At 33.5% G+C, this 27,894-nt stretch overlaps 3 protein-coding genes across 14 annotated transcripts; 2 read left to right on the forward strand and 1 right to left on the reverse strand.

The window, feature by feature from the left end:
• Positions 1–3,166: 3,166 nt before the first annotated feature.
• LOC102611976 (rRNA biogenesis protein rrp36) lies at positions 3,167–7,254 on the forward strand. Of its 4 annotated transcripts, none has more exons than XM_006477333.4 (10): positions 3,167–3,562; positions 4,246–4,449; positions 4,554–4,684; positions 4,774–4,840; positions 5,196–5,248; positions 5,610–5,664; positions 5,759–5,833; positions 5,939–6,056; positions 6,752–6,798; positions 6,898–7,254. In XM_006477333.4, the coding sequence occupies exons 2-10, from the start codon at positions 4,348–4,350 to the stop codon at positions 7,000–7,002; spliced, it is 753 nt and encodes a 250-aa protein (XP_006477396.2). In that variant the 5' UTR covers positions 3,167–3,562; positions 4,246–4,347; the 3' UTR covers positions 7,003–7,254. The 4 variants fall into 4 exon arrangements, with proteins under 4 accessions (XP_006477396.2, XP_006477395.2, XP_006477397.2 ...); XM_006477332.4 differs by having other exon boundaries at positions 4,326–4,449; XM_006477334.4 differs by having other exon boundaries at positions 4,331–4,449.
• A 3,059-nt stretch (positions 7,255–10,313) lies between these two features.
• Positions 10,314–15,526, forward strand: LOC102613271 (probable transcriptional regulator SLK3). Of its 9 annotated transcripts, XM_052439051.1 has the most exons (11): positions 10,498–10,628; positions 11,224–11,775; positions 11,914–12,062; positions 12,255–12,386; positions 12,524–12,572; positions 12,683–12,897; positions 12,977–13,045; positions 13,192–13,289; positions 13,700–13,793; positions 13,870–13,939; positions 14,416–15,526. In XM_052439051.1, exons 1-11 carry the CDS (start codon positions 10,604–10,606, stop codon positions 15,228–15,230), a joined length of 2,268 nt encoding a protein of 755 aa, XP_052295011.1. In that variant the 5' UTR covers positions 10,498–10,603; the 3' UTR covers positions 15,231–15,526. The 9 variants fall into 9 exon arrangements, with proteins under 9 accessions (XP_024954318.2, XP_024954322.2, XP_024954321.2 ...); XM_025098550.2 differs by lacking the exon at positions 10,498–10,628 and adding an exon at positions 10,314–10,475 and having other exon boundaries at positions 11,216–12,062; XM_025098554.2 differs by lacking the exon at positions 10,498–10,628 and adding an exon at positions 10,316–10,475 and having other exon boundaries at positions 11,224–12,062.
• Positions 15,527–16,570: 1,044 nt separating this feature from the next.
• LOC102613561 (F-box protein PP2-A12-like) lies at positions 16,571–19,578 on the reverse strand. Its single transcript, XM_006477339.4, has 3 exons — positions 18,942–19,578; positions 18,437–18,555; positions 16,571–17,231 (listed from the first exon to the last, which is right to left on the reverse strand). Exons 1-3 carry the CDS (start codon positions 19,266–19,268, stop codon positions 16,811–16,813), a joined length of 867 nt encoding a protein of 288 aa, XP_006477402.2. The 5' UTR covers positions 19,269–19,578; the 3' UTR covers positions 16,571–16,810.
• Between the last annotated feature and the right edge of the window lie 8,316 nt (positions 19,579–27,894).

The raw sequence follows: 27,894 nt of genomic DNA on the forward strand, positions 1-27,894 counted from the left end.
GTTGATCAAGTTGAAATTCCCGACAACTGCATGTCTTGTCAAGAATGTTGACTTGACCATTGAGGTCACCATTTTTAATAATAAACTCATACATATTTAGTGTCACCACTTTATATGTACGAGAATTCTCAGATTTTGTAACAACTCATTTTCAGCCCATTTTGTAAGTCGTGTATGACAATTAATTATCTCTTCTCACCTATCACAAAATCACTCCCGTAGCTTATCAATGATCGAATCCAATAACTTGTGAATGGGCAACTGTTGGGGGTTTTTAAGAACAGAATTCATGGATTTTGCTATGTTTGTTGTCATAATACTATAACGCAACCCATCAAAATGAGAACGAGCCCACTTCTCATACCCTGCATCTTGAAGATATTTTACAACTCTTTCATCGACTTTTTGTATCTCATTCATAAAGTAATTAAAATGTTGTGGTCGATAAACTTTTGCAGCTAGTTCAACAATTGCACCTACCTCGATTTCTTTAAACTTAGCTCGTAAGTTTTGCTTTAAATGGTGCGTACAAATACCATATGCAGCATTTGGGAATGCGATCTTAACATTCTTTTGGAAACTTGAGTGCCTATAAAAAATGAAAACCAAATTAGGAACTTCACCTATTGCTACTTTTAACTTCATTAGAAACCATCCCCATGATGCATCATTCTCACTGTCACCAACACCAAATGCAACAGGATAAAGTTGATTGTTACCATCAAGTGTCGTCGCAATGAACAAAGTTCCTTTAAATTTTCCCTTCAAGAACGTTCCATCAATTGCAATGACTGGCCTTATTGATGAAATAAATCCATGTATACAACCCCCAATTGCCATAAAAAAATATTTAAAGTTATTTGCATTGTCAACTTCAAGAAACATGCAGGTGCCCGAATTTTTCTTCTTTAACATTTCCATGTATAAAGGGAGTAACTTGAATGAATCCTCAGGCGTGCTTCTAACTTTCTCCATTGCATATTCTCTTACTTTCCATGCCTTGTGATAACTTATTTCATACCCAAATTGTTTCTGAAAATCTTCTCTGATATCACCAGGCCTTTATGAGGACAAAGCACCATCAAACTTATGACAAATCTTATGTCCGATAAGTTTAAATGAAGCATGACGATGATCTCTCTTACGGACATCAAGTGCACAACTATGGACACTATAATACTTTGTGATTTTAAACATATTTAAACTTCCAAACTTCATAGCACGAAGTCGCTACTTACAAGTATCGTCAACACACTTAACAACAAGAATATTCTTCTCTGACTTGAAGGTTTTAAACTCAAATTTTTTCCTTAGAGCTTCCATAAAAAGCACTTGTTGCAACTCTTCTTTTGAACTAAACAACATTTTTCCCATTAACCAATTACTATCACCAACAACTTCCATAGATGGCAAGTTAATAGTATTAGAATACAAGTTATCAGTGTCAAATGAACTGCTGCATGCAAACAAATTAACTCTAAGCATATATCTATTATTGGAATATGCTACATTCCCCAGTGTTGGATCACTAACTGTTATCCCATCAACATCATCATGAACAATAACATTCACATTTTCCTCATTTGACCTTCTATCATTAGGTTGTGTTTCAAGAACAAATTCGAATATTGACTGATCTTCATCAATAAAATTGTTTGGGCTTAAACCTTCACCTTCGACATATGGCTCAACAGGTTCTTCTGGACAGTTATCTGGCCTAAAATTAGGGTCCACATGAGTAATAGGGGTAACCAAAATCTATTTTCTTTGGTAGGTAATGCAAAGAAGAATCTTCAACTCAGCTCCACTAATTGTTTCCTCTGGAAAATAATCTACATCATCATCATTCATAATTGGGACGGGCGGCATTGGATCGAATGTTTTGAGCTTGAACTTCATTTCAATATCAAATTCAGAAATATCAATACAAATAACCCGAGATACTTTTTCTATCAATTGTGCATACGTTGTAGAACGGGGCACCATGATCCTTCTTGCCTCCGTACCATTAAATCTATAATGGTTGTTTTGCTCAATCCATTCACCACAAAACATAATAGGCACACGTATTGAAGTCATTTCCTGTAATAATACAACAGTTGATTATACAACAAATACAAAAATAAAATCAAACAAGATTTATAACGAAGTGTGGATTTGTCTGTCTATTTACACGACTGATGTCGTGTAATTGATAATTTACACGACAATAGTTGTGTAACTTGCTAAAATACACAACTATAGTTCTGTAAACAGTCAGATGATATATTTAATAAAATATAACTATAATCTTTGTACTAACAGAATGTTAGGTGTCATAACAACTAATATATCTTTCAAACTTGCACGATTATTGTCATGTAAATTCATACATACATGACAGAAATTGTGTAAGTTGTAAAAATACATGACTCAGTAAATAATCAAAGGACATATTTTTTCTTAAAAAAATGTTGGGATCTCATAACAATTGGAACATTTTACATATATACACAATTATAGTATGTCAGTTTATATGTACATGCTAGTAGTCGTGTAACTTATTAACATACACGACTATAGTCTAGTAATAGTAAAAGGATATATATAGTGAAAAATATATATTTTTTGAACCAATAGAATGATAAGGTGTCATAATAATTAAATTTTTTTGTACATTTTCACGACTACAGTCGTGTAAATACATACATACACGACTGCTGTCGTGTATGTCGAGTGCAGAAAAAAAAATTAACAACAACTTCAGGTTTTAACAAATGCAGTTATAAAATCCATCAAATAACAGTCATATAATGTAAATGTAGTGAAAATATGAGTTGCTTTAGTATTTATCACAAACCAAACAAAACCCTAAAAATAATATAATATCAACAAATTGAATAGATAGCCCAAAATAAAAAATAAAAAGTTTCAAATACCTTATTCATGGGATGAATAATATACCCAACTGCAAATAAAAATATCAGTACATTAACTGTTTGTGAGTGATTTTAAGTGTAGTGTGAATTTTTATTGTGTGGAGTTAAAAGAGTGCGAAATAAAGAGTATCGTGAGTTATGTGTATTTTATATTTTTTTTAAAGATATTTTAAATAATGTACCACGTAAAAAGATATATTTAAATAATTTTTAAATATGGGTATATTTAACTAAATACCTACTTTTAAGGCATATTTAATTAAAAACCTCCAGTCAAATCTCCCTCTCTTCTTCTTCAATCTGCACAATTGCCGGCTGACGACGGCGAACGCAATCTCCTTCGCTTCTTCATCAATCTTCACAATCGCGCAATCCCTAACGCCTAACGACACACTCGCTCAAACACAGTCACACACAGCCCTAAACCCGCCAAAGCTATCAAAGGCCCACGCCGCCGCAGCTGTCAAATCCGTTCAGGTGCGCCGGCGCTGCGTCTAGCTGTCCTTGAGCCGATTTTCTTCCTCGTTCCAGGCTTCAGCTGCTGTCGTCTCCGCCATTTTGAGCCAATTCACTTCCGAGTTCCAGCTGCTGTCGTCTCTACTTACGCTGCCTCCGTGTTCGTTCACCATCATCAGCCGCACTAGGTAATTTCAAATTTACATACGTTTTATAGCAATTTCAAATGCTGCATGAATGGGACAGTTTTATTATAATTTCAAATTTGTATAATGGCTGTTTATAACTCAATCGGGCATGGCCAAAAGGACTTGTTGAGTATGCTTGGTTCGTAATTGATATTTGTTTTTCAATTTTTTGCATTATTGATCTGGCCATTAGAATAGGCAATTTGGAAACTGATCTGGGGAATACAAACACGAACGCGTAATAATGCCCCCTTTTGTTTTAAAAACTGCAATGTGTTGAGAGTCAAAGCTACATTCATAATACCAATCATTGTACTGTGCAGAAAATATTCATACTGCCAATACTAAGGTCGAACCTGAATTGCAACCTGAATCCAAGTTTATAACCAAAATTTAAATCCGAACCAAACTGAATTTAATTTGATTGAGTTCGGTTTGGGCTTGAGCTTCGAACCCAATTGGGTTGAGTTCTCCAACCCTAATGGGTTGCAACCCAAATTGAAACCCGAGCAACCGGAACCGAAGCTGAATTTGCCCACCCCTAGCTTTAAAGGACACAAATATAAATATAATCTTTAAAAATAATTTTAAACCATTAGATTTAACAAAAATGAATGGTGAGGATTAGATGACATGACTATATTAATTTCATTAATATTTTTTCTCTCTCCTCCTTCCATAAGGAATTTCCCATCTCTCTCTTCTCTATTTTGAGAGGAGACTAGCACAGCTCTTAGATTGAGCTGATCATAATTGGTTTTAGTTCAGAGTTGTTGGAACTGAAAATGAAGAAACCCAATAATGCAACTGCGGGTTCAAGCAAAACCAAGTTCAAGGAGGAGTCTGAAGAAGACAACAAAACCACTTCTGTTACTTCTTCAGAAGAGGTAATAATCTTCACAAAAAATCTCAATTTCTTTTTCTGTTTTTTATAGTTACACCTATCGAAGCTGTTGTATTTTTTTATTAAAAAAATTGTGCTCGGTTATAGGAGGAAGAGATAGAGCGTGAACTGGCAGAAATTACATTCGAGGACCTACTAAAGGCCCGCTCTGATGGATCGCATTTGGTTTATAGAAAGAATAGTCAGGAAAAGAAAGCTGGCAGGGCTAACAAAAACAGGTTATTTCATTTATCTTTTCTTTTAAAAAAATTTTATATTGGATTTTGTTGATTTTAATGTATAGTGATTGTGGTTTTTACATGTGAAGGCCGATGGAGGTTAGTGCAAAGAAGCCGGTGAGTCGGTTTAGAGAGGTTGTTCAAGCACCTAAAAGGGTATGTTTCATTTTTCATATTGCTCTTTTGAATTATAGGTTATATAAAAGTTGGTTACTTGTCACATGTCAGCAGAAGCATTGTAACTAGTTCAAAATATGAATGGTGATTTATATTCCTGTGATTTTAATGATGGTCAAATGGTTTTATTTTGGTTTTGAGCTTACTGAGCTTTGCCGAGTGTTGCTTTATCCTTTCTTTTTAGGATCTGAAATTTCATGCTTCACACCATTGCATCTTATTAGAGGAAGAGTGTTATGGTTTTCTCTTGAAGCAGCAATCAACTTACTGGCTGCCTACTGTGATTAATTTAAATAGGATTATTTGTTTGAATAGTTTGCTTCATTTTGTTCAGGTGGTACGTGATCCACGTTTCGAGTCATTGTGTGGAAATCTTGATGTTGAGGGGTAAGCTTCTTTTTTTCTCACTCTCTCTCCTCTTCCCTGTATGCCTTTGTATCAGTTTTGTTACATTGGTTGTCGCTGTGATATTACTGGGTTCTATGTTTCTTGTTGCTGCCTCTTTTTAAATTTCTGAAGTTACCAAGTATGGTTGCTAAAATCACAAGCTATTGTATCTGTAAAACGTCAAGGAGTGAACGGGAGCAAGCAAGTAGAACGCAAATGATACTTTTTTGGGGTCTTGTTAATCCTCTACATATTTTTTCATACCCATTAATATACAATTTCTCTTGTTGTGGGAGTCCATATTATACGTCTTTGGAATAATCTTTGCTGCCTTACTTGTACTTTTTATTTGATCTTGTAGGTTTAGGAAAAGATATGATTTTCTTTTTGAAAATACCCTTCCTGCAGAAAAAGAGGTGATCTTCTTAAAATCATTACTTGTGGAGATTTATTTATGTTGTCTCTTCATCTATTCTCTTTCTCAGCATTGTTGCTCTGTGGATAAAACAGGAGCTGAAGAAGCAATTGAAGAAAACCAATGATCCGAATGCTGTTGACAAATTGAAGAAGCGTATATCTTGGATTGTAAGTGCTTTTCTTTTTGGAAAGAAACTATAGTCTTAATCAGGTCTATATCAAATTGTTTTAGAGATTCTCTTGAACCTTGATATATTTCATGATATCCATCAGGACAAGCAATTAAGGTTTGAGTCAACAAAGAGCACTGATGCTGCTATATTGGCTGAGCACAAGAAGAAAGAGAGAGAAGCAGCGAAGCACGGGAAACGGCCCTTTTATCTTAAAAACTGTAATGTTATTGTTCTCTTCTGTTTCCTCTCCCTTTCTCCCCCTATACTGGCACTTTTCAATGTTTTGGGGCTATTGGCCTATGGTTATTTTATGGTTCATAATTACAAATTAAAATGCTGTTTTATGGTTCATAGTTACAAATTAAAATGCTGAGTCACTGATTAATATTCTGTTACTTCTTTGCAAAAGTTAGAGCATGTTTGGTAAATGGCATGCAAAATCACAATTTGTGTCTAGTATTAAAATCAAATGATGTAAGAATAGTATGGACGTAGTGGCAATAACAATGTTGGGGGAGTGGGAGGAGTTCCCTGCAGGCAATTTGAAGTAACTCTGTATCTGCCAGTGATCTTTATCCTTTATTTACTTCTTCATGATAATCGTGGAGGTTGTGTTTGTGGTTGAGTTGAGCTCGTGTTGGTGATGGATATAGTTGTGTTGGTGGTGTTAATGGTGAAATAGGAGGCAATTGCTAATAGTAATAGTGACTAATCTATTAAATTTCTTTGCCCATTACTCTCTACTCTTCCTTCGTTTTTTTGTGATTACGTACTTTTTCGGCGACACATAAATCTTTTGTTTAATGACAGTTTATTATATAGATTTTTGTACATAATGTGACTAAATAAACGACAAGCAAACATTCACAAAGTATATGAAAGCTGACTCTGTTATATATATTTTTTTTTGCAGCGGAAATCCGCAAGCAAAGACTCATTGAGAAATATAACAAGCTCAAGGTACACATCTGACTTTCTTGTGTCAATAAGTATGTCAGGTATGATAATTATCCTGGTAAAGATGGTTTTAGCTCACTGATAAATTTCTTGATACAACAGGGGTCTGGCAAAGTTGAATCATTCATTGAGAAAAGACGAAGGAAGAATGCTGCAAAGGATCACAAATACATGCCATATCGTCGGCCCAATAATAATGACCAATAGAACCAATGATTTTACATGTTTTTGGTTGCGCAATGAGTTATATATGCCCCATCGTCCCATAGTACACATGGTAGTAAGAACATCTCCCTGTTTAGTTCCAAACATTCTGTAGTGCTCTCGAGATTTTATTTTTACTGATCAGTAGACAGAGAGGTGAACAGTTAACAGTTTTGTAGTTGTAATTTTGGAGCACGTATTTTGGACTCTGTTATTGAAACTCAATAGACAAACAACCCTGCTGCGTTTCTTGCATCTGGTTTTAAACTTCATGATTGGATTGAGCTAAGCCCTTGACGATCGTCAATTCCAGCAGGATTCTGTCAAAAGTTACTGAGTCACTGCTAGCAATAAAAACAAAGACAAAGAGGTGATAACTTTTTGGCTTATTATTGAGAAGACAGGGTTCAGACTCTCCAGTTTCTACAAAACGGGTCGATGTCAAATTAATGTGAATAAATATATAATTATTGAAACCTGAAAATAGAGTGCAATTATCATTGTGATTTCAGTACGGTATCTTTCTGGTGCAGTAATTAGTCTGCTGTAAAGCTTGATTTTCAGGGTTGGACTTGATGGCACTGACACGACACTATCCGGTCCATTGCAGGGTTGCCGGTTGCGTATTCGGTCTATTATTAGTCACGTTGTATTGATAATTATAATGAGGAGTTTGTTTCCTTGTTTTATTATGTGAAGTACGTAATTGTGTCTTATAATTAATGAAAATTTAACGGTTGTGAAAAAATAAAATTATGTTATTTTATATTTTTAACCATTAAGGATAGTTATATATCTTATATAATAATGTTAAGTAATAATATTTTATAATAAAAATTATCAATAAAATGTGAAGTAAATCATTATTTTTTTCCTCCTTTTTCCTTGTAAAAGTTATAATTACTGTAAAACTGATCTTTATAATTAGAAAATTAGTGAGACCAATCGCTATTGTTTGTATTATGGCTCAGTCTAAAATATTATTCTTATATTAAAGAGAAATCTGATCATGGGAGAAAATCACTATCATATTGGAGAGGAATTAAATTATAAATATTCGATGCGACTGAGTCATTTACCATTATCGGAATGTAAAGCCAATAGGTTGTTTTTTTTCTTTTACCCCCTTAAAATAAACATCATCGCTTGATTTACAAGTAATTAATTATCATTATAATTATTCTTTCTTGTTTAAAAGCAGTCTTTGACGACACAGAGAAGATAATATCTTTGAAAGATGTAAAGTGAAAAAGCAAATCTTGAGAGGATCAAGTACAACATTTTATTTATTTTTAAAGGGTGCTGCTCTGTAACTTACAGCTCACCCAAAACAAATTTTACACAGTCCCTGAATTGTTTGAATAGCAACACCCACTTAGAGGTGTAAAAAAATTAGTTTTTGGGTGGTTGTATGTTACAGATTCTGTAACATAGAAAGGTCCATTTTTAAAATGTAAAAGGTCATAGTTAGTTAAATAAAACTATATGAACATCACCTGAACAAAAATTAAGTCTAACTTAACACAACAGAAATTAATTGATACAGGTTAATTAATTAAAAATTATACCATTATTAATAAGGTCAAATTTGGTATCATCCTTTTTTCCCCCTCCCTTATTTTTCAATATAGTTAGATTTAGGTCTTCGTACACTTATCTACTTATGAGGAAAATAATTATTTGATGAATTCTGTTATATTGATCCATTTTATATATAATAAAACTATGATATTGACCAAAATTGATTAGAGTTTGACTATGTTATTCTATCATTATTTTTGAAGTATGCAGAGTCTAAACTTAGGTACTACTTGTTTTTTATTTTGAAATTTGAATGGTTATGAATTTTCCTGAAATTTGAATAAGTATGAATTTTTCTAAAGTTTAAATAGATCTGAATACAAATGTTTTAATGATATATTTGTTTTTTTTAATATCTGAATATAGATGATATCTTATTTGTTTTTCTAAAATGTGGCATCGCAGAGAAAAGCCTTTTTTAATTAATTTAATTATTTAGTCCCATCTATTATAGTAACTTTCTACATGGACTTTTTTATTAAAAAAATTATTAAATATTGGATTTAATGAGTATTTTGGTGGGTTCAAATAGCCCCACTATTTTATAAATACAACATATCTTAAATATAATTATTTGACACTTACATTCTTGTAAATCAAAAAAATAAAAGAGATTAGGTTTTATAATTTAGAAAATAAGTATATTTAATATATATGTTTTTGGGATATGACATTTGCTTCCTATTAAGATCTTTTCTCGTTGAGATAAAAATTATAAAAGTTTATTTTTTATATTCAGATATAAATATTTAAAAATCATATATCAAATATAAAAAAAATAAAATTTAAAAAAGATTTGATTAAGAAAATTTTAGACTTTAGATGTTTAACAAACAAATTCTATGAATTTTTGAAATAACAACTTAAACATTCATCAATTGAATCCACAGAAATGTACATGGATGAGCATATAAATATTACTGTTTAACTATACATCCATGCTATTGAGGGTGCGTTTGGGAGTAATGTATAGCAGTTGAATGACCAAAGTCCAACTGCCAAGGTGTTTGTTTGTTTGATTGGGTTTTGGCACATCAACAGTCTTTTTTTCTCAATTCTACTCTACAACCATAGTTTTTACTCCACAATAATTATAATTTAAAAATTACAACACCTTACCCCGAAATGCACCCTAAGTTGGATGAATGTGATGGATAAATATTTAATTAAAAATATAAGGGAATCTAATATTTTAAAAGTATATAACCAATTTCATAAATATGCTGAATTAAGAAACGAGACTTTTTCTTTCTGAATTGTTACACCATGTTCTCTACTGCTTTGTTTTAGCACAATATAGAGCTCTATTAAATAATTCAAATATCTATTCTTGCTAACAATTTAAGAAGCCTTCCCCTATTATGTGAGAAGGAAAAGAGCCATTTTTATTTGAAATTGTTGTAATCTAAATGTAGAGTGGGAAAAATATTAATTTTTTTTTTAAATGAAGACATAAATATTAAATATTAATTATTAATTGTTGTAATGACAGCGATGAAACAGCAACAAACTGTGAAGGCAGAATTAGAAAGGAACCGAGAAAAGAGAAGAAAAGGACATGTGAAAATTTAAAACAATTTAATGCCACCATGCAAACCCCCGCAAGGAAGCACGCGTCATATCCCTATTTCACACGTGTCCCTTTACAGTGACCGAGCAGACCGGTTGCATAACCCCCTCCAACTGGCAGCAGGCGGTCACTGCTCTCTTACACGGTGCCACTGAGTCACTGACACACTCTTGCCTCTTCCCGCTCGCTATAAGAGCCTCCTCAAAAACATCAACTTTCATGGTTGTCTTACTCAAAAATCTTTTCTTTTGTATTTGTTTCTAGCAAAAAAACAAAGATAAAAAAAAAGAGAGAGACTTCAAAACAGATAGTCAGATACTACTAGGTATATATTATTGTCTCACTTGTTTTTTAAATGTTATTGTAGTTTTTTGTTTTTTGACATTTTGACTTTCTGGGTTTTGTGTTTCATGATGCGGGTTTTGGGAAAACGACTGTTTGGTTGATGGGAAAATGTGGGAAAATGCTGGGAAAGATGGTAAAGGCTTGAACTTTGGGGTTTCTTTTAGGTGCTTGTGAAGCTGAAAGGAACACGCAGAGCTCAGTTACCTGAGCATTATGTAACCCATTTGTTAAAATGTGCCTCTTTATGTTTTTCTCAGTTTCTACAGCTGCCTAGCTACAATTTTTTAGGTTAAGTTGGCCTTCATTGTGCTTGATTCAGAAGTGCTTCATTTGAACTTCGTTTTAACATTTTTGTGTGTATGCGGGTTTGTGCTTGTTTGATTCTCTAAATTTAGTTTTAGGGATCTCTCTGTTTGTTTCTGGGGAAATTGTTGCCTTTCTTGTGGGTTTTTCTCAAGCTTCAGAGTAGAACAACTCTGAAAATGAAATAAAATGCTTAAATTTTCTGTTGCAAAAATGGTTTGAGATGCTGCATTCATGTTAGTCTGATAGCTAAACCATGGACAGTTTGTTGGTGGGTGGAGGTGTTTGTGTGTATGTGTGCATTCTTTGGTGCTAGATACAACTTTCTTTTCGCTTGTTAAATTAGGTTTTCATTTCTTGTTACTTCTGCCTAAAGACTGATGTGACGATCATTGATATTTTCTTCTCATTGCTAAGGTTTTCAGGTTCTGGGATGGCTCTTGAGGCCTTCTCTGATTCCAAGTACCAATTCGCATTCTCCTCTGGGGTACTGAATCAGGTGACTGGAGACACTATGCAGCCCTCAAGCTCTAATCACTTACTACAAAATGATGGACAATACCGGGCTGCAGTAGCTTCCCTATTGAATGCATCTTCTGGAAATTTGTCAGGTTCTGCTGCTAATATAAATGAGGGTATGGTCACTGGGTTGAGAAATCAAACAATTGTGCAAGAAACTACAAACTACAGACTGAGTAGGTTTAGTTCTTTACTTCCCAATAGTAGCTCAGCAATTTCTATGGGTCCTCAATCGCATCGAAGTGCCAGTGCAGATATGTACTCTTATCTTAATTTACCTCCATTGCCTGTGTTCTCATCACATAGCTCGGGCAGTACAGGTTCTTCGAACACAGATGGTTCCTCCACATTGCAGCAGACCTCCCATTTAGGCATTAATAGCTCACAGCCACGGAAAAGGAAACAACAGCAGAGAGGTTTATCTGCTACATCTCCGCCTGACTTGCACAGACGTCAAGGTGAATCTTCTAATGATAAAAAACTCGATATCTGTGCTTCAACTGAGATGCAAAAGAAGCCGAGATTGAACACATTGCAGCTCGGATCAAAAAGTGAGCAGCAAAATATTTTACATTCTACTCCTGAATTTGGGGCAGTTGACATAGATAAGATGCAGCAGCAGCAGATGAGGCATCACCAGTTACAGCAGCCAATGCATCAAGTCCCTGCTGCATATGCATTGCATAGTGGAGTATGTTCACGCCGGATAATGCAATACATGTATCATCTGCGGCATAGACCATCTGTGAGTTAATAGTTTAATTGTATAACTATTACAAAACCTTTTATATTTTCATTTGAGGACATTGAGCTGATAGTATCTATGTGGGGTTTCCTCGCACACCCTCTTGCTGTCTTTTAACAGTATGCTCCCACTTCATTCTCTGTTTAGTGATATTCTTGAAGGTGCTCTAACTCTCATTGTTTGTTTTTACAGGAAAATGGCATTGCCTACTGGAGGAAATTTGTGGCCGAGTATTTTGCCCCTTGCGCTAAGAAAAGGTGGTGTTTTTCTATGTATGATAATGCGGGACACCATGCCTTTGGTTTTTTCCCCAAGGCAGCTGTGGTCAGTTTTCTTACTGTCTGTTGTTTCTCTGTTACGCAAATCTTCTTTTGTGAATATCCTTTCCATTTATTTTGTCATTCGTTTTGTATGAAACTGCTTAGTTTGAATATTGTTTGGTCTTCCTGTTGGCTTTTCAGGATGCTTGGCAGTGTGATCTATGTGGTACTAAACCAGGAAGGGGGTTTGGTAAGTGCAAGACGTTTTTACCTGTTGTTAAATTGTTGACAACAGTTATCCTGATTATTTGAATATGTTTGGTGGTGTGTAACTGCTTTCTATCCTTATCTGCATGGTAGAAGCAAATTTGGAAGCATTTCCAAGGCTTAATAAAGTAATGTTTGAGAGTGGTGTCATTGATGAACTCTTATATCTGGATATGCCACATGAGCGTGTTCAATTTTCTGGATTGATGATATTGGAATATGGCAAAGCAGTTCAAGAGACTGTCTTTGAGCAATGTCGTGTTGTTCGAGAGGGTAAACTTCGTATAGTGTTCACTCCTGATCTGAAGGTCAGTAAGGTCCATTTAATATTGACTTGGTTAATTAATCTTGTTAACCTTATGTTTATGATATCCATAATATTTTCAGATACTTTCTTGGGAGTTTTGTGCATGGCAACATGAAGAATTTTTGCCTCGGAATTTGGTTGCTCCTCAGGTAGTGATTCTTAGGATTGATGTAGTCTGTTCTTTAATTAAAAGTCTTGATTTGTGATCTTGTACTTAGGTTCTATACTTGGTTAACAGTTGTCTGTGGGGCGACCCTGTTGTTTTAAATTCTTGAAAAAATTTCCTTGTTTCCAGGTTAATCAGTTGGTTCAAACAGCACAAAATTATGAAAGCACTATTTACAGTGGATCTGATGGTGCAACACCACACAATTTACAAGCTAATTGCAATATGTAAGTGTTCAATACCTTCTTCCAGTGAATGAATTTTGGCACCACCCTCAAATGAAAAATTTGTCATGCAAGTTCCATTGGCCTTTGGTGGAGGTCCCCTATGATTTCTGTTTCCCTCATGTTGACTGATTAAGTGATGATGAAGAATAAACATTTAAACCTGTAAAGATTGCTATAGTGCTGCAATGTTTTGTTAATTTATGAGTTAGAAAGAGCCTATTTTATACTCTCTATTTATGTGCTTTTTACGTATCTAGTAACTCGGACCTTCACTCAGAGAATTTTCATGAGTGGACAAATAATTTTGCCTACTCCTTTTGTGTGGAAAATACTTTGGTTGTATAAGACCACTATAGAGGAAGCAATACTTAGAAATATTATCTAGTTATTGATAATTTTCCTTACTTCAGGTTTCTGGTGGCTGGTTGTCAACTTGCGAGAAATACAGAGTTAGATTTGGTTGATGATTTGGGATTTCCCAAGCGATATGTTAGATCATTACAGGTACATATACATAATTCACTCTGGTTGAAAAGAAATTCCAAGTCTTGAGATAATTTGCTGTATTATTGTTTTACAGATAGCTGAGATTGTCAACAGTATGAAAGACTTAATTTCATTCAGCTTGAATAGTAACACTGGACCTATAGGTAATTGATATCTCATATACTGCTGTTGTTGGCTTGCAATATGTTATAAATTTTGGCTTCCTTTGTTGGAAATTTGATTTTGGTTTTAACATTGCATATACTTTTTGCTTTCCAAGGATTTTGTATTTTGCAGTGAAAATTTAGCAAATTTCTGCCTACTTTTGGCTTTTCCTGACTTTCAACCCTTAGACTTTGTTCAGAAAATTTGTGAATGGTATTACCCATAATTTGAGGTTATTTGTCATAATGTCTTAGAAACATATGTAATATAATTAATTATTTGAATAACAATTTGAGTAAAATCTTTAATCATAAATGAGTTTGGTAAGTGATTTCTTTTCTTTTATTTGTTTTCTTCTATAATATGTTCTCTTGATTATGCTACTTTGACCAAATGTGGTGTAAATTTTGAACTACTTTGTTAGCTGATTGATACTAGCATGGAAAATCATATCTGATACTACTGCTAATTTTAGAGAGCTTGAAGAATTATTGTTGTGAAGCAAGCGGAAGTAAGCCCCTGAAAGATGAATCACTAGAGAAGAGAAGTGCTCAGGATCTCTTAAATGATGGGAGAAAGTTAGTAGCTGCTTCACCTATTCTTGATAACAGTGAAAATGATAGCTCTAGCTTCACTGGTTGTGGGCCTTTGGCTAGCTGCGAAGGAGCAACACTTTCCCCTGGTTATTATGAGAGACTGTTAAGACACAACTCTTTCAATCCAAAATTGAGCAAAGTGAAACAGGAGCCTTCTTTGTCATACAAATCTGGTGCATCTTCAAAATCATCTCAATGTCCTAAAACCATGCAGTCTGGGCTTGTCCAGAATTTCTCAGTTGATGGCATGTCAAGTTTTGATTCTTCAGAATGCAACCAGAAGAAGACAATGGAGGAACGCCTGATCCGAAGATTGCTGCAGGAGATGATCAATAACAGCAGAACCAACGGGGACAATGAGGTGGAAAAAGTAAACCATAAAACTCCTAATAACAAGAATTCTGGTTTTCCAGCTATAACCATAGCAAACAATGTTGATAGGAACATGATGGAATTCAGGAACAACGGATCATTTCCATTCCCCTCAAATGCAGAAAGTGGTCATGTGGGGAAATTGAGCTCCTTTACCAGTGCCTCCAGCATGCTCCCTTCTGGTAGTTATAGTAATGACAACTTCATTAGAAGAGATCAATATTTGCCTGAAGTGATACAGAGCATGGCTTACGGGTACCACGATAACAGGACTCCTGATGGGGGTGGCGGCCGGGACATGATCTACAATAGAAAGACATGACTAATGACTTTGCTCATTTTGAGTTATTCACTTGTGATTTCTGACTTGGGATGAATACCAGGGAAGTGGTTCTGCATAGAGGTTCACATAGCTTTTGAAGCAGCTTAGGCTTTTTGGTAATGTAATCATGACGCTGATATAATATTATAATGATTTGAAATTAACCCCTATAGTGTTTTTAACTTTTTTTTGGTAATATAATCATGCTGCTCTGTCGTTAATCAATGCCAAACAATCTGGTGTGATTTTCCTTCCTCACAAGCTAAGCTAATATATAATATCGGGTGCGTTTAACACATTATATTGTATTGCATTAGTTGTATCGTATCAATAAATATTGTATTATATTGTATTAAGTTGTAATACAGTATCATATTTAGTATATTTTATTATTATTATTTATATTCAACTAATAATTTGAAGTTTTATAATTAAAACCAATAATTTTTATCGTCAGCCAACATATGTGTTGGGCTGTCTTTGTACTTTAATGTCATTTGAACTATATTTTAGTATCATTAGAATTATATGATAGGTGTTATCTTAAATTTATGACAAGCAAAAGCTTTTACATAATCGCATAGTCTCAATAATAAGAATTTTAATTGTACCAAATCTCAATGCAAAGGATCTTAGAATTGTCGTTGACAGTTCAATAATACTAGCGGCAACATTTCTGGCCTCCCGTCCCCGGTTTGTTTAATGTGAACAGTGCCACATTATAATGTATTACAGTACACCATAATGTAGCTTTAAAGATTTTCCGAACATAGCATTGCACTTAACTAATGCAATTCCATGGAATGTGATGTGATAAACATATCCATTATTTATACAACGTGGAATTTGAAATCTTATGCCATGTTTGATATCGGATCCTTGAGATGCCTTTCACTCAAATTCTATGAGAACCAGAAGATTAGGTGGCCATTACAGGTCAAATAGAAAGGCTGGATACTATTACAAATGATATAGGTTTATTCGTCCTTCAACCTTGAGATTTAACTAACTTATATTTTTGCTAAAAAGCAAAAAACTACCTTATACGAGACCCAAAATCCAAGCCAACTATCACTATAATGGCAAAGACTAGTTGAGAGAGGACGAGGTGAAAAGAGAGGATAATCCAAGAAAGTTCAAAATTAAGCCCTTACAGGGGAAGATGGGGATCCGGCATCAAGTATCACAAAGATGTTTCAATCTTATTTTTGTAATAAATGACAGATAAAAAAAAATTCGGCATTCTCAATATGGAAATTGATATGAAGGCTGAATCATTTTTTTACTTTGCGAAGTAACAAAGAACAGAATGATATAAAAAGAGGTAGCACGCAAGTATATCACACAACATGGTTCAATTACCAAGTAGCACTCGTTTTGTGAAGAAAAAAAAGACACCATACAAGAAGCCCTTGATAATGATGAAAGATAATTACACACTAAAAGACCATAACATATACATCAGCCTGTTCCAGACTAAAAGGACTACCAGTATTTGATCCTGCTTTCTTAAGATACCCAACCTCTCTACAACATGTGGGTGTTTTCACTTTTCCTACATTTGAGTGGCCAAGCGCAGTTCAAAAATGCTTTAACCTCTCTGTACATTTACTTGGGCATATTAGGACCGAATCTAAACAAAGACCACCTTTGGTGTGGGTGCAATCGATCTGCATCATGGAGAACTTGATCTTGGTCAAAAGATTGCCATTCTCGACTATGAAGTCCCCAATGTGATACTGAACCCATTTTCCCGGTTCATTCAAAATGCATTGCGATGAAGCATGCTGACCGTCTGATGTCCATAGCTGAAACTGCACAGGCTTTCTATCCCAACCGTGGACATGCTCGGTGCTGCAGATCCTGCGACCAAATCTCTTGGATGCCCGTCCTAACTGCAGTCTCATGAATATGCTATAAGTTCCAGCCGGGAAAGGAAACTCCAACTCCCCATCAACTTCAAACCACCAAATTTGCTGAAGATATGCAACTGAAGTGAATCTGAACACAAGGAAAAGGAAATGCTAATCAATTCCCACACTGTATTTTGCTATTAAGTGTAATAATAAAACATCTTTAATCAAATGTTCAATCATAAACCATAAACAGCATAACAAGAAAACATCTAGAACCTTCAATATTGATTTACTTTTATTGAACACGCAACTCCAGCCAGAGTCATAAAGCAAACATCTTCCTTGATTCAAAAGACAAAAAAAGGCAACAAATGGATGTTGATTTGAAAGGGAAGTGACTTTATATCAATAAAAAAGAATTGTTGTTTGAAAAAAGAATTTTCAAAATACATTCATGGGAAATTATCATTTGTATACCCTTAGTTTACTCCATTATCAAAAATACTACAACACTTTGAGGGTGTATCAATCGTCCACCCTAAGTTGACAAAATGTATCAGCTAACCACCAAACCGTTAGTTGCCGTTTAAGTATGATGACATCAGAAGGGTAATTTGGTCTTTTCATATGATACAAGTGATAATTTAAGGGTATACAAGTGATAAAAAGAGAATTTAAGGGTATACAAGTGATAATTTTCAAGGGTAAAATCGTCAATTCACTGTACTTCCGTTAACTTTCAAACGGCAACTAACGGTTTGGTGGTCGGCTGATACATTTTGTCAATTAAGGGTGGACGATTGATACACCCTCAAAGTGTTGTAGTATTTTTGATAACAGAGCAAATATAGGGTATACGAATGATAATTTCCCTACATTCATTAATCAACATTTGAATAAGGCTTAAAGTCAAAGAGAGAATAGTTTTAAACAATAGTATGAAACTACATGCCGCCAACAGATTTGCAGGTCAAACAAATCAATGTTATAGGAAACAGGAATGATCAATAACAGCATGCAGTTGGGAATCTAGTAACGTCTTTCCCTGGGAAGGCAAAACTCAGTAAAATAACAAAACTTCAAGGACAGAAAGGCAGTCATAGAACCTCGAATTCCCCCACAAAATCAAGGCGTCACACAATCATTCAATCAATCAATCATGATTCAATTAATATATTAAAAACTGGACAATTAAGAAAACAAAGAAACATACTTTGAAGAAATTCAGCAAGAAACTGCCCCGTACACCGGCTCTTTATCGGCCAATCTTAAAAAATACTATATGATAAGAAACCGAAAATTTCCCCATTCTCATGGAAAATTACTTTAATTGGTTCTAAAACGTCTCACCTAGATTCCTCGGTTGGAATATGATTCCAATATCTCCGATCATCAATACCAGTAATCGCCAGCCCCTTGGCCGAAATGGATAGACAGACACCCCCAGTACTCTTATCTAGCCAAACTTTCTGCACACAACCATTATATGCAAACTTATCAACCCAATGAACAAAAAGAATCAAATTCACAAAGCCCCTGCAAACAAAGGAAAAAACATCTAATCTATTGGTTCATGGTATAAATCCCAACAAGGCCATAAGATTAAAATATCCGATAAGAGAACAAATTCTGCTATGTAATGACAAAAGAATTTTATCTTTCGTTCCTTAATCAACAAGAAAACAACAAAGTTCAAAACAATTTCATTAAAAAATTCACTTCTTTCTCATAATCTGAAAGAAAAACTTGAAGAAGAGTTGAAATGAAAATCCCAAATAACAAAACGCGCGCGCGCGCGCGCACACACATGATATCCACAGTTTCTTGCAATCGAAACGAAAACGAAACTAATTACCTTGGTGCCACCATCAAAAGAATTCATTCGACAAAGCCTGGCATAAATCTCTCTCTTACCCAAATCCTTTTTCAAATCACCAAACACTTCTTCAATCAAAGTTCGATAATTAGGAGGCAATTTAGATTCCCAGACGAAATCGGCCAAAGAAGCCCCACGAAAAGCTCTATTCAATCTAGCCAATTTGCAAATCTCTGTCGGATCCAAAGACCCAATAATCAAAGCCACACAACTCTCCGGCAAATCACCCAGTCCCGGCTTTGCTGCTGCGGAACCAGGTGTTGCGCCGTTTGGGTCCCGAAATAAAGCAGAAAAATTTGCACCCATCAAGCTCAAAATCAAAATTAAAAAACAGAGCAAGCCCCAAAAAACAGAGGAAAAAGAAAAGAAAGAACGAAAGAAAGTAAGAAAGAACGCAGAGAACTAGAAAGTTCTGAGAATCAAAAGGGAGGCCTTCAAAGAAAGAGAGAGAGATAGCAAAAAGGTTCAGAGGGAACTTGCAGATGTTGTCTTGTCTCACGGACGCGTATTGCATTTCTGAAGTTTGATTCTTTAGTTTTTGTGTTTTGTCTGTTTGTTTGACGAGAAACGGAGACAGAGAAAAAATTGCGGTGACAGACAGGATTTTTTTTTTTTTTTTTTTTTTTGGAGATTTATCAATTTATGCAAGAGAATTTATAATAATAATTATTATTATTAGAATGGATTAGATTTAACTGAATGAGTTTATTGTTTTAACCGTCAAATAATCCGTTGTTTTGAAAAAAAAAAGAAAAAAGAACGATGATTGGATTTTTTAATATTTTCCTGTGGACTTGTTTATCCACCACTAAATTAATTTAAATTTAGTTTGAATTTGACTTTTTGTTTTTTTTAGTTATTTAAATTTAGTTGATTAAACAAAATCCAATTTTTATAATTTCTTTAACATAATTTTTTATATTTATTTGAAAATAAATATCTATAATCCTTCAACCCTCATAAATTATTTTCACATAAAAAAAATGTATTTAATCACTTGACTTGTATTTTTGTTTTTCTGTTTTTGGTAAATCCCATCACTTATCCAATCCTTATCCTTGATCCTACTTTTTTTAACAAAATATTATTTAGACAATTAGATTTATCCAATAAAAATATTATTTAGAAAATTAAATTTATCCGTTTATATATCCATTAGATTTTCATTGTTTTATAAGATAAAATTTTCATTAATTTAGTAAAGTGAATCCATGCAAAGTTTCTTCCCAACCCAATAACAGAGGAGAGATTGATTTTATTTACATTTCAAACAAAATGTTAAAGTTTCCCTTCTCACAAGTTCCTTTGTGCACTAATGGAGATACTGATTTTCCTTTGTTTTTTTTCAAAATATTCAGGAATAGATGATTAAGATATTCCCATCATGCGATCATTTATTAATTAATCCATTAATTAACTCCGGAAGTTTCAGTAGATTTTTTTGTTATAAATATTAATATAATAGAAGTTGATTTAAGAAATTTATTAAATTTCTAACTGTAAATGTAAGTAAATTTGTAATGTTACATTAAAAAAAGAACTATAAAAAACCCTTTTCAATTAACTGTTTATGTTTCAAAGATATTTTCTTTTGCTCCTTGATTTTTCAATCTATAATGACTTGAAAATTGAAATCAGCCAAAATGATGAGTGCGGCATTAGTGCCCTTGAAATTACACGACAGCAACTGAATATATGATGGTGTTGGACAACTCACTTAAGTGACTTAACATTGGACAGATGCCAATCCCATTAGACCATTAGTACAATTTGATGTGACAAATTGGACTACTCTAATTACTAATAGACTCGTTCACAAATCACAATAAAAGCTAAAAAAAAAAAAAAAAAAATCCTCAACTGACAGCTCTGTACATTAAATTCAATTTCATAGCACCCTCTAAATGCAAAATTTTGCTGCTTCCATGTTTTGCTTCTTTTCAATGTTAAAATGTTTGGTATACAAGATTTTTATCGAGACTTAGTTATGTTGTAATTGTGGTATTGTGTCACAGTTATAACCAATTATTAGATTTACTTGAATCTACTGTTATATTCTTAATCTAAGTGGATTCAAAGACTAGTTGCAACTGTGGCACGGTATTACAGTTATAACATAACCGGATCTTTTTTATCGATTGTCCTATTATATGGGTAAATGACCACAACATACTCACTTTCGTTTTTATTATTTGTTTATTTGGGAATAATTTTTTTTTTAGATTTATGCGATTTCGAAATAATTTCACCAAAAACGATTTATGTGACTATGTCGTTTTTTCCATTTCAATACAATGTCATATATATAGCTGAAATTTACAAAAAATTATTTGATTTCGTTTTATTCCAATAGATTGGTGTTAATCAATTTTAATGGTTAATTTTGATTAGTTGGGCGGCGTCTATCTATTCATTGTTGTGATAAGTTGATGATTATTAATCATCCAATCGATTGGGTCGACACTAAATTAAATAAGATTGGGAAAGTTAAAAGTTTTAAGTTATAATGAAAGCCTAGTTAATAAAAAAAAAACGAACCGCCACAAGGGAACATGCCTACTAAATTTTATTGTTTAATAGGCATGATGAGATAAATAAGTAATTAATACGTATTGATGAATATCGCTGAATACATCTATGGTTCAAAAATACCCACGTTGCGTAGCAGTTTGATGATAGCATATGAAAATTTTTAACTCTATGAATACGTATTTGAAGAGTATAAGACACAAATGTAAAGAGAATTCAATTGCACTTTTTGATCCCCTTTCCACTCTCTCATAGCTTTCGTCAATTTCCTTTTTTGTTTGGGGTCACCGTTGTCTAAACGTATAAAAAAAATAAAAAAGGACACATGCAAAGTAAGTGGGTTGAGCATTTTTTTATATTAGAAAATCATTTATATTAAAGAAACCATAGGTTATAATTTTAATACAATGTTGATAACAATGATATATTCAAATGAAGGGCTTGTGGGTTGTCTCTTTTGAGTTCTTTTTTTTTTTTAAACTAGAAAATTGTGGACCAATGACACTGCAAACAGTCAGCAAAAAAAAAAAGTACGGCCAGCGAGACGTGCATCTGAGTCAGCATACGACATGTCGGCCAAGAGTCCAACCAGTATGTTGTTGTTTATTGCCGCCTCCAAACACTTGTCATTTGATTAGCGGATGAACTTGTGTAATTTGGATAAGCGATGACGAGGATTAAGAGAGTAATGGCCGTGTATAAATTTTAGTTAATTGATCAACGTTTGCCACTTGGCTAATCGAAAACCAAAGTAAGATTTGTTAATTATTCGTTGAAAGAGCCACCACAGCTTTCGGATAGGCCTCGTTGGATTTTTAATTAGATGTTGTGAGAATGATTTATATATGCGGAGTTTCGATTTAGATAAAGATAAGTATCATGTTTATATCTCCATTAGTCGAGCTGTTATAATTAATAATTGGTATCAAGACAACTAATCAAGCTTGCATGGAAATAAAACTCGCTTCTTCGATGAGTTACGTTACACGTGTTAAACTTAACATGCGTTATACTACAAATTCAAAAATAGCCGCCGGCGTGGGGGCCAAAGTATATTGCTTTCTCTTCTATTTTGATCCCAGAAATTGAGACCAATTCTCGTTTAATTAATGAAAATTGGGATCGGGTGGAACCGGGCAAGTTGCTTCAATTATGATAAACATGATGCCCAGTCAAGGAGCAATGACTAGGATTTGACGATGAAGAGAAAAAGGTGACACCAAATGAGGTGATCAATGTCATCGTTCATTATTATTATTTGCTTCTCCTTAATGCAAGTTGCACGGTTACTGTGTTCATCTCCAATTAGTAAATTAAATCAGTCAATATGCATAAGCTGGATTCATTAATTAAACCCTAAAAAGTCATGCAAGTTGCCTTACATGATTGATAATTTTTTAGAGTTCATTTCGTGATCTGACTCCGATATATATATATAGAGAGAGAGAGAGAGATTCGTTGTGGTTACGGCGTTTTTTTTTTTTTTAATTCTTTTTGCATTGCATAGGGAAGAATTTAGCAAGTCTTTTGATTCGAGTTAGCATATTGCCAAACTCACTTCATTCTTGCCAACTACAATGCGATTCCTATTATTTCGTTGGGATAAAGATCACATAATATTCTAGTTGTTTAATTTCTCTCGTTATATATGTGTGAAGATGCTAAATTGTGAGATACCATAATCATACTGTTAAAAAAAAAATATATGTGTGATTGTTGGATTGAAACCAAATATAAATGTGATGTCAACAAGACTGACACGAAATGTATTTGGTGTAACAAGAAGTTAAATTCTCGTTCTTGGCATTTCCATTTTAAAGGTCCAAAACAACCAAAAAGAAACAATGAGCTAGCTACTCAAAAAGGGGACTATATATATATATATATATGGTAGCACGATGCTAGCCACTAATTAATTTATTCTTGCCATTCATGGGTGAGGGGCGGCAGACAGGCAAAGTATGTGACAACAAGGGGTCGGTTTGTTTGAATTATAAATTAAGTTATAAGCCAAGCTTTCTGCGGATATATTGCTTTTGAAAAATGTTGCCAAATACCAATTATGTGCATTACATGTGCGAAACGGAACGTATTACAATTGTTTGCGGGCGCGATATGGGCGGCGCGTTCTGATTGAATCACTCCGCAACTTCTTGATGGTTTGAGAAACGCAGCAGGTGGAATTAATGTAATATTGCATATTTGATAAAAAAAAAAAAAAACATTTATGGTGTGTTTACTTCATGAAATAAGGAATGAATTAATGTAATTTATAAATTTATGGTAAATATTTTTGTAAATGTCGATTCATACAAATGAGTGTGTGAATAATAAAAATCTTTTTAGTAAAAGAATGACAACAATACAATAAATAAGTTTATAATATAAAATTATTAAAATTGTACATTAAATAATTATTTATGATTTTTTTTTATTTTAGCGATAGAGAATGTGATATATTTGAATAATTTAATTTAATGAAAAGAAAAAAAAACAAGTATGACCACAAAGGAAATAAATGATTAAATTATGAAAATGTTGTTAATTATTACTATATCATTGCTTTAGTTAAAGTGAAGAATTTTCTTACTGCAAAATTACTCCTGGTGACAATATTATAATATATTGACACACACACACATAAATATATATATATGTTCAATTAGACTAAATTATAATATTATTTTACAGTAAGTTAAAATAGAACTAACATCTTAGCCTCTGAATAATTTCAATTTATTCAATAGATATATAATTAAATTATTTTATAAACTAAGCCTTTAACTCTAATTGAAGAAAAAAATTGAATTGGGGACACACTTAAAAATGAAATGAAAATTATTATTTTACAAAAATTTTAAAAACTTGAAGGATATAAGCCAAATTTTTACGGCTAGAAGGCGTAGGTCCGCTTCTGGATTGCTCTGAGATTGTGGGCAGGTCATTGGAGTCAAAAGAGTATACGATAAATTTACCATTAGAAATTACATGTTTAATTTTTTTTTTCTCCAAAAAGTTTTATGTGAAGCAAACTCTCTTTAGTTCCGAAATGAAGAAGTAAAAAAAAAAAAAATTATCAGATAACTACAAAATCTTAGAAAAAGTAGTAGTTTGAACTATCTCTGATTAGAAAGAAAATGACTATCCATGGGAGATTTAAACGACGAAAATAATTGCTCTGAGGGAGAAGACGATAACAACTCTCATATACCTACAGAACACTCAAAAAAGTATAGAGAAATGTCACAAACAGATCTATTAAAACCGTGGGGACCAATCTGTTGAAAAAAAAAAAAAAAGAGGTAAAACTTTTAGAAAGAATTCTATTAAAGTTGATACGAAAACTCTCAAAAACATGAGAGAAAAACCCATTTTATTATTTTGCTTGAAGATGAGACTGACGGCTGAAGTTTTGTTTATTGAGGGGAACAGGTGGTCGTTATTAATTGACTTCACTAATCGTGCCCATTTGACACCACAGCCCAACTAAGCTGCAGTATCGCTCTATCATTTTAGCCGTCTCTTAATAATTTGTTTTTTAAAAATCATCATTTTTCCGTTTTCTCTTATAATTTTTGAAGGGGGAAAAAAAAAAGGCTCCCACTCCCATTCTCCCACTATCTGTTTCCTTTTCATTTTTGATTTGACTTATCTTTCCAAAGACAAAAAATAGAGCAAAGCTTTGTTACAGTGTGCGAGTCGGAGTCACAATTGCGTCTTAAAAGGCGATGGGATGTGAGTGGTACTAAGAGTAACTGATGGCATTTCAACATCTTTTGATAGAAGCCACGACAACGTGAGTACAAATATCTCCTCAACGAATCTGAAAGGAGTGGGCATATTGGATTTCGGTTCGGGTTATTTAAATTTCGGTTTACGTTTTAATCCGATTGGATTATAGAATTGAATTTAATCGGGTTCAAAACGTTAATTTGAACTGGACCGAACTAAATTTAATTTAGTTCGGTTCGGCTCGGGTTTATAATTCGGATTGAATTGTGTTAATTTGGTTCGGTTCGGTTCGGGTTCGTAATTTGGATTGAATTTGGTTGGTAATTCGAGTTAGAACAATTTAATCCACAAATTCTACCAAACACCACTTAAAATACAAAAATCTCAAATCTAAACATCCTTGACAAATTTCAACAAGTCTTTTTAAAATTAATAAAATATAAAACATGTAGTCAAAGAGTTTCTTTTTTGTTTAATACATATATATATTATTTTTAAAAGCCAAAACTTCAAAAAAAAACAACTCGTTCGGGTTCAACCCGAACTGAATTTTAATCCAAACAGATTAATAATTTGGGTTCGCTCGGGTTGCACAGGTTAACCCAAACCGAACTGAACCCGAAATAAATTTCAGGTTCTGTTCGGTCCAAATTAACCCAATCCGAACGCCATCTTAATAATGCCGAGAGACATTTCTATTTTCAAATTTAATTAAAAAGTAGAAAAATCTTCGTCCGTCGAAGGTTGCGCAAATTGCAAAAACCTGTGATCCCAAATTTCTTGACAAGAAGCGAAACCAAACACATGCATGATCATCATCTTTCCCATCACACACGGGTACTGGTGACGGAAAAGAAGGGCAAAGACAAATGAACAAATGACGTAACAAACCCATGTGCAGAAATTAGGGGCTTTGATAAATATTTATGAAAAGGGAGCCCCTAGCATTTGCCTTATGAAAAGGACATTAGCGGTGCACGGTTGTGATTGCAAAGGACGCCAGCCGTAGAAAGTTGTCCATTGTGCAGTCCAGCTCGACATCAGCTGCAGCTAATGGCCATTTGTTCGATTAATTATATCTTTGTCGCCGTCATAGCTTGACACCTATGCCGTGATAACGAAAGCAAGTGGACTAATGGACAACGTTCACTGCCTAAAAATGACAATGGGTAAATTGTTTGATTCCTTATATTATAATTTTTTAGTTGATCATATTACAGAAGCCCATCCACCTAACTTATCATACTCAAATCGTGATTTTACAGTTGAGAGTTGCTCACGTATTATATAAGTTAATTCAAAATTTATTCTCATATCATAAGAAAATTCTCTTATCACTATTATCATATGCTGGCTGATCTTTTTGCCACTCGTGCATCCACTCGTGCATGAGTTTAACTCTCACAAGTCACAATAGATAAAACTTAAGAGACTAAATCGTACAAAAAAAATTAACTTTTAAATATGAGTTAGGCTCGTAGACATTTATATGACATCGAAGCCAAACTTTCATATGAGTCAAATGTCAAAACTACTTTTCTCCATGAAAAAGACAAGACAAAAAAGGCCAACCTTACACTAATAGTGTACGATTAAGATAATCTTTAGCAATTGAGCTAACTGTCAACTACCAGTTAGCTTGAAACTTGATAACCACATACGTTGAGTGTTTGTTTCCCTCGCATTGCTAAATTATGCAAGCAGCAAGTGTCTTGCTAGCCCTTTGACGTCTTCGGCGCTGGCACTACGAAGGTATCATCTCAAAATTAGCTTGCACATTGAAACCAATATGAATTCCTGCAGGTTTCCATTATTAAATCAGCTTGAACTTGTGTGTGTAAAACTGGTTTGTGAAAATACAAACGAAAAGAAATGCTATCCATGCACAAAGTGCTATGAAAACTGGTTTGTGAAACCAGCTATGAAAACTGGTTTGATAAATCAAAAGGAAGTTGGTCAGAAGGCTGATAAGGCCAGCCGACAGCCGTAGCAAGCAACATGATTATTTTAGTGTTTGTTTGGTAGGTTACATCTTTATCACCTGCCCTGGGATGGCCAGTGCTTGATTTTATAGCTTGACATGTACGGCCATGATCACGAGTGCACGCATGTAGGCCAGTCGCTAATGGACAACATTCATTGTATAAATATGACACTCGGTAAATTCTTTGATTCCCTCCCTTTTATCCACAAATTCTTTTAATTTTGGAAAATTTTATGAAGAAATATAAATTTTATAAATTATACATAAGGCTAGTAAATGAAAAGTAACACAAATACATTAATATAAGAGTAATAAATTATTGTTTTAAAATTGTAAACAAAGCAAACACTTGCAAAAATAATATAAAAATTATAAATCAACATTGGAATTTAATTTTAAAAACACTTTCTTTATTTAATTTATCTGAGCAAAGAAAATAATTTTTCATTAATTGAAAACAAACAATTTGTATTGAGACAATTGGAATTAAATTTTATTAAATTGGTTTAACCATAAATTCTATATTCACACTAGGACATTTATAAACTATGTTTTTTATCATAGTGTTTTTTTTACTATACAAAACAATTAAGCAAAATTATTTTTCTTATGTGGATCAAACCAAAACAAAATAAAAATACATTATTATATTACTATGTATAAAAGATCAATAAAATTAAATCTAAT

The sequence above is a fragment of the Citrus sinensis genome, chromosome 3, assembly GCF_022201045.2.
Source record: "Citrus sinensis cultivar Valencia sweet orange chromosome 3, DVS_A1.0, whole genome shotgun sequence".
NCBI classification, from domain to species: domain Eukaryota; kingdom Viridiplantae; phylum Streptophyta; class Magnoliopsida; order Sapindales; family Rutaceae; genus Citrus; species Citrus sinensis.